The sequence below is a fragment of the Engraulis encrasicolus genome, chromosome 18 (assembly GCF_034702125.1).
Source record: "Engraulis encrasicolus isolate BLACKSEA-1 chromosome 18, IST_EnEncr_1.0, whole genome shotgun sequence".
NCBI classification, from domain to species: Eukaryota; Metazoa; Chordata; class Actinopteri; order Clupeiformes; family Engraulidae; genus Engraulis; species Engraulis encrasicolus.
This window is the reverse complement of record NC_085874.1, coordinates 32489044-32496543: the sequence shown is the minus strand read 5'-3', so window position 1 is coordinate 32496543 and position 7500 is coordinate 32489044. Positions and strand designations below refer to the sequence as shown.

The following is a 7500-nucleotide window of genomic DNA, read 5'->3' as shown; positions in this document are numbered from 1 at the left end:
GAATTCCCCTGCTACAATCCTTTGACTCCTCGTCGCCTTTTGTTCATGGGTCCAGTTAGGTTCTTGCATGGCAATCACACTTGTCTGTACTATCACTCAGGACCGCTGACAGCTTTTGCTGGGCCCAGGACAAAGTTATCTAAAAGGGCCCCCTACCCAACACATACAATGTAATGGGGACCCAATTCAGGAGCCCCTGTCTCCCCTTGGCCCGGGACAACATACCCGGTTGTCCTCCTCTGTCGGCGGGCCTGCCGTCACTTACTGTGACTCAGTCCACTGGCCAGATCCAGTTCAGTTCCTGTGCTGCTGTCACACTTTAATCTGTTTTGTGGTTTAAAAAAAATGGAATCTTAGGAAGACCGAGAGGTCGAAATGTCATCATGCCAGAGAAAAATCCTAAGGAGTGTTTGAACTTTTTTTCCACAAAACGTCACGTTTTTGTTCAGCACCGGGGATTGTGCCCAAGTAACTCTACAAAAGAAGACACTTTTATCTGTGCCATAAGTAAGGCTCAGCCTTGGGGTTCTGGGTCTATTCTAGATCCAGTTCCTCTTGGCCAAGTTTCCTGGCCAGTCCGAACAGGCCCAGTTTACCCCTGCTGGGCCTCGTGGATTTGCATGCCGTCCATTTTTATGCTTCATATATATTTCCTGTGGAGGCCTTCCCTTTGAAATGCGCTGCACAAATAAAAATGACTTGGCCCCTTAGATGGGGGAGTCAACAGACCACCACCAGCAGTAGCACTGGAGGTGATTTTTTTCCAAGCAGCGGAGATATTTTTTTAGGGATGAGAAAACTGCTCTCTGTCGTGTTTGTCAGTAGGATGATGGACAAACTAGCAACACGGGAGCAAAGCCTCTGATCCAAGATGAACTCCGTTTTTTGCTTCCAGAACGTAACGGGATGCTTGTGAGTGTCAATTTAACGTGTCCTAGTGGACTCTCAGGCACTCTGGCCAAACAAAAGACTAAAAGTCTTCATCAGGGCAGTATATTTCTCACTGTATTTCGTCCTTTCATGTTTTTCTTTCTTCCTTTGCTTCATTTTTTTTTCTTTTGCGCTGACATTTGGACTTCTCATCAGTTACCAATGAGCGAGAACACGGGTTTAAGCGTTATGTAATTATGAGTTATTATGGTCTGTGAGTCACGTTGTTCTTTGCCAGTGGCGCTTTGTTCTTTTTGGTGTGACCCATGCCTTACTCTCATTTCCACTCTTGCCTGTCTTTCTTTCTCTCTCTCTCTCTCTCTCTCTCTCTCTCTCTCTCTCTCTCTCTCTCTCTCTCTCTCTCTCTCTCTCTCTCTCTCTCTCTCTCTCTCTCTCTCTCTCTCTAATACTTCTCTTACATCCCTGTCTCTCTCTGTTTAATCCTTCCACTCTTTGTCTTTCTGCCTTAACCCTCTCTTTCTCTCTTTTTCTCTTTCTCTCGTACCCCTTTCTTTACCTACATATACCTAGTATCTCTCATCTCCCCTCCCCTCTCTCTTATCCACCCCCTCTCATCCATTCTTCTCTTTCTTCTTACTTCTTTGTCTTCCATTCTCTCTCCCTCTCTCTCTCTCCCTCTCTCTCTCTCTCTCTCTCTCTGTCTCTCTCTCTCTCTCTCTCTTTATCTCTCTCTCTCTCTCTCTCTCTCTCTCTCTCTCTCTCTCTCTCTCTCTCTCTCTTCTGGGGTGATGGGTGGTGTGTGTGATGGTGGTGTGTGAGTGTGGGGCCTGAGAGGGTATTGGGTGTCCGTCAGTCTGCCCCGAGGGCTGTGCTCCTGCTGCAGTATTGATAAAGGAGGTGTCGGGTTGCCCTGCCCTGCCGGAGAGGGGGAGGAGGAGGAGGAGGAGGAGGGAGAGAAGGGGGTAGAGGAGGAGGGAGAGGAGGAGGGAGAAGAGGGAGAAGAGGAGGAGGGAGAGGAGGAGGGAGAGGAGGAGGGAGAGGAGGGAGAGGAGGAGGGAGAGCCTGTCTGTCGTCAGGGTTGCCAGTTTGGGTGTTTTCCTGCTTAACTGGGATGTTAAGGATGACCAGCTGTGGATAAAACAGTGTATTGGGCTGGGTTTTCGGCAAAAAATGTCATCAGTAGATAGTAATCAATAGAATTTCAATTGTAATTGGGTGGGATTTGGTGACTCCAGGCACATTTTTACAGCATTTATTGGGCTGGAAAACCATCAGTCACATCTGGCAACCCTGGCTGCCATCTGTCCTGGACGTCGCAGAGGCCTGCTGGCCAGGGCGGAGTGTCGTGGGTGGAGGGCGGAGGGTGGGGGGGTGGAGGGTGGAGGGTGGAGGGTGGAGGGTGGAGGGTGTGGGAGTGGAGGGTGGAGGGTGGAGGGTGGAGAGGGCCTCTGGGTGATGGCCACAGAGACAGCTGAACATTAATCTGGGACCAACCAGCTGGGGTGTGGCTGGTTTGGGGGGGGGATGGGTGGAGGGGTGGTTGGACACACTGGTGGGACTGCGGAGGGGGGCTGGGCTGGGCTGGTGGATGGGGAGCTTGGATGGGGGGAGGTGGGGCTGCCTGGGGAGGTAGCAATGGGGATGGTTGTTTGGGGGCAGGGGGGTGTTTGAGGAGATACACACACACACACTTGCGCGCGCACGCACACACATACACACACACACACACATGAGTCAATAAGCTGAAAATGCATGTCTCAAAAGTGCGCACATACATTCGCACACAAACATACACACACGCACAGTCACACACACACACACACACACACACACACACACACACACACACACACACACACACACACACACACACACACACAGTCACACACACACACACGCACACACCACACACACACACACACACAACACACACACAACACACCACACACACACACACCACACACACACACACACACACACACACACACACACACACACACACACACCACGCACACACACACACACGCACACACACACACACACACACACACACACACACACACACACACACACACACACACACACACACACACACACACACACACACACACATACGCGCACACACACACACACACACACACACACACCTTGTGGCATGCTTGGCATCCTCTATCTGTGACAGTGATGGCACAGGCATGTGTGTGATGTATGTGTTCCCATCAACCGAGCGATTCCCTTTCCAGCTCTACGGTCATAGACATCCAAATGATTTACACTGTAGGCCGTCTTAATGCACATTCTACTTATACATTTATCATTAGAAAAATATCCACAGTAATTGATTGTATATCTAATTTCTCTTTTTAAAGTTCTTAACTTTTAGGGCCTGTCATTTCTCTCAGGGCTTTTGCGGAAGATTCATTTGCATTTATTTATTTGTGGCTTTGTTTTTGTTTTTTTGTTTGTTTGTTTGAATGATTTACTGATTTACAATATTGTCCAGTGTCACTGATGCTCACGAAAGAATTCCTGGTCAAGTTTATGTTCACACTTCATTTTAATCTCAGTATGAAAACTACTGCATAGAAGAGAGATAGAAGCAGACCATTGTATTGGTGTAGTAGTCACATACAGTGTAAAATTATGCACAACATTGAAGTGTGTGTGTGTGTGTGTGTGTGTGTGTGTGTGTGTGTGTGTGTGTGTGTGTGTGTGTGTGTGTGTGTGTGTGTGTGTGTGTGTGTGTGTGTGTTTGAGTGTTGGATTATGGGTAATGTAGTCTGTCGGTATGGTAACAGCCTTTAACCCCGCCCCCTTAGGTGAGAACATGACCATTCTAAACACAGCCGATTGGCTGTTGGGCTGCAGCTCCTCCCCCACACCACCAAGTTCAAAGGACTATGGTACAGCGCACAATAGTATGTGTGTGTGTGTGTGTGTGTTAACTTTTTGTTTTTGTTTTGTGTACTTTTATTTGTGTGTTGTCTCATGGGTCTTATATACAGTATACAACCGTCATGGTTGCCCGCATGGTGTGCTGTGCTCCCTTATAAGACGTGGCTTGGGCTTGGTGTCTGTGGAGTGTGTGTGTGTGTGTGTGTGTGTGCGCGTGCGTGTGTGTTTGTGTGTGTGTGTGTGTGTGTGTGTGCGCATCCGTGTGTGTGTGTGTGTGTGTGTGTGTGTGTGTGTGTGTGTGCGTGCGTGCGTGCGTATAAGAAATGGCTTGGGCTTGGTGTCTGTGGTGTGTGTGTGTGTGTGTGTGTGTTTGCCACCTGCGTGTGTGTCAGTGTGTGTCTGTGTCTGTGTGTGTGTGTGTGTGTGTGTGTGCGCATCCGTGTGTGTGTGTGTGTGTGTGTGCGTGTGTGTGTGTGCGCGCGTGTGTGTCAGTGTGTGTCTGTGTCTGTGTGTGTGTGTGCATGTGTGCGAGCGTGCGTGCGCACGTGTGTGTCTGTGTGTGTGTGTCTCTGTGTGTGTGTCTGTGTGAGTTTGTAGTGTGTGTGTGTGTGTGTGTGTGTTTGTGAGTCGGTGTGTCTGTGTGAGTTTGTACTGTGTGTGTGTGTGTGTGTGTGAGAGTCGGTGTGTCTGTGTGAGTTTGTAGTGTGTGTTTGTGTGTGTGTTTATTTCCATATTAACGTTGCGTGTCGTGTCCCTGCAGTGAAGACAGAGCCTCTGAACAACAGTGACGCCGTCACCACTTCAGGGGACACAGGGCTGGACACCTACGCTGGCTCAGGTAGCACACACACACACACACATAGGCACATACACACACACACACACACACATAGGCACATACACACACACACACACACACATAGGCACATACTTACGCACTCACACACACACACACACACACACACACACACACACACACACACACACACACACACACACACACACACACACACACACACACACATAGGCACATACTTACGCACTCACACACACACATACACACACACACACACACACACACACATAGGCACATACTTACGCACTCACACACACACACACACACACACAAAGGCACATACTTACGCACACACACATGAAGCACAGAAACATACTCGCAGACACAGACAGACAGACAGACAGACAGACAGACAGACAGACACACACACACACAAAGGCACATACGCACACATGCACACACACACACACACACACACACACACACACACACACACACACACACAGACACACAAATACTCTCTCACATACAGACACATGTGCAGTGTGCAGCTCTCACAAATCTGGAGAGCCTCAGCCTTATGTAGCACCTCAACCTTATGGAGAGCCTTAACCGTTCTGTCACAACTGCTTAATTCTCTCTCTCTCTCTCTCTCTCTCTCTCTCTCTCTCTCTCTCTCTCTCTCTCTCTCTCTCTCGCTCTGTCTCGTTCTTGCTCTCAAACGCACGCATATTTTTTTGCGCACACACACCCACCCACACCCACACACACACACACACACACACACACACATACACACACACTCATACACACACACACACACACACACACACACACACACACACACACACACACACACACACACACACACACACACACACACACACACACACACACACACACACACACACACACACACACACGTGCACAGTTGCAGACCATATGCTCCCCCTGTGGTGACAGTTAGCCTCTGACATCTCAATGCACCCAGAGAATGGAGAGAAACAGAGAGAGAGAGAGAGAGAGAGAGAGAGAGAGAGAGAGAGAGAGAGAGAGAGAGAGAGAGAGAGAGAGAGAGAGAGAGAGAGATGAAGAAGAGAGCGAAAGAGAAAGAGAGAGGTGGGCAGTCATGGTGGTTATGAAGATTCTACCCATGTGTAGTTTGCCCCCTTTGATGTGTACGTTCTGTTGGATGTCACGGCGAAGCAACTCCATTGGACAGTGAAATTAGAGGACTCTTTTGTAGCATTAAGCATTCAGTTCCAAACAAAATGTCCACTGTGTGTGTGTGTGTGTGTGTGTGTGTGTGTGTGTGTGTGTGTGTGTGTGTGTGTGTGTGTGTGTGTGTGTGTGTCTGTGTGTGTTTGTGTATGTGTGTGTGTGCACGCTCGCCCAAGTACATGCGCACCTGTGCATGTGTCTGTTTTTCTGTGTGTGTATGCGTGTGTGTGTGCCTGTGTGTGTGTGTGCGTGTTTGAATGCATGTGTGTGCATTTATGAGCTTAAGTGTGTATTGCTAATGATGATGATGAAGATGAGGAGGAAGAGAATGATGATGATGATGATGATAATGATGGTGATGATGATAATGATGGTGATGATGCAGGCAATGACGATGATGATGACAATGATGATATGACTGTGATGAGGAGGAGAGTAGTTGAACCCTTTGATATGACAACTAAACATGATTGACTGTGAGAGGATACAAAGAGGTAGAACACATAAAGGAGGAGGAGCAGAAGGAGAAGAAAAAGGAAAAGACTGGAGAGATGAGGGCAGAGGAAGAGAGAATAGGAGGAGGGAGGTCAGGAAGAGGTGCAAGACAAAGGACAGAGAATAAAGCCCGATTCGCACGGGATAAATATTACCTATGGACCCCTGGTAATTCGCAATTACCCCCGGACCTCCGTGATTTCTCGGGGTGCATTCGGACAGGATTAATAAACGTCTGTTATTTACTCAATTCACAGACATTACAAGGGGGTACAGACGGCGCGCCTATGTGAAATTACCCCAGGACGTCTGTGTTTCGCCGAAATACAGTAGGTAATTCGTGGCGGAATTATTACCTCACAAATCGCGGACATGGCACATTCGCACAGGACTAAGAAGACATTCTCCGTAATTATTCCGAATTACCGGGGGTCCTTAGGTAATAAAAGTCCCGTCCGAATCAGGCTTATGACAAGAAGAGAGAGGTAGCGCAAGGAAAGACATGTGGACATAGGGTAGAAAGAGGTGGAGAGGAGCAAGGATTGAAGAAAGGAGGAAGAAGCTTACAAAGAGCGAGAGAAGACATGAAGGATAAAGAAAAAAAAGAAAAGAGAGAGGAAAGGGCAGATGAAAAGACATAAAGGAGGAGAACTTGAAAAAGAGAGAGAGAGAGAGTAAAGAAACGATGAAGAGAGGAGAGGAGGCTGTAAGGTAAAGGAGAAAGAGGTAGAGTGGAAGAAAGGAGACACAGAGAGGTGGGGGGAGTGGGAGAGAAGGCTTAGAGGAGGAGAAGATGAAAAGAGAGAGGGAACAACAGATGAAGAGAGGAGGAGAAGACAGGAGCTTTGAAGAGGCCGATCAACATGATTGAGTGTGAGAGGCAACTTCCTGTTATGGCACTCCTCTACATCCCAGCACTTTCTTTCTGTCTGTCTTTCTTTCTTTCTTTCTTTCTTTCTTTCTTTCTTTCTTTCTTTCTTTCTTTCTTTCTTTCTTTCTTTCTTCATAGCATTGTCCTTCCTTCTCTTTTTATTTCCTCTCATCTTCTCCTTTTTTAACACTTGTGTTGCTTCCACCGTTTCCTCTTTCCCTTGCTCTCTTTCTCTCTCTCTCTCTTTCGCTCTCTCTCTCCTTCTCTTTTTCTCTCCTTCCTGTCCTCCGTCTTTCTCCCCTGTCTCTCCATCCTCGTCTTTCATTCCTGG

General features: G+C 48.0%; 1 protein-coding gene across 9 annotated transcripts in view; it reads left to right on the top strand.

The window, feature by feature from the left end:
* The window catches only part of eya4 (EYA transcriptional coactivator and phosphatase 4), a 111820-nt gene that overhangs the window by 69735 nt on the left and 34585 nt on the right, over positions 1–7500 (top strand). For 3 of the 9 annotated variants that reach the window (XM_063223445.1, XM_063223446.1, XM_063223449.1), the window contains 2 exons: positions 3711–3809; positions 4547–4624. The exons of 2 other annotated variants lie outside the window; for them this stretch is intronic. In XM_063223445.1, coding sequence (XP_063079515.1) covers positions 3711–3809; positions 4547–4624 — 177 coding nt within the window. The remainder of the gene's footprint in view (positions 1–3710; positions 3810–4546; positions 4625–7500) is intronic. 4 more of the 9 variants (XM_063223447.1, XM_063223448.1, XM_063223451.1 and 1 more) reach the window with 3 other exon arrangements.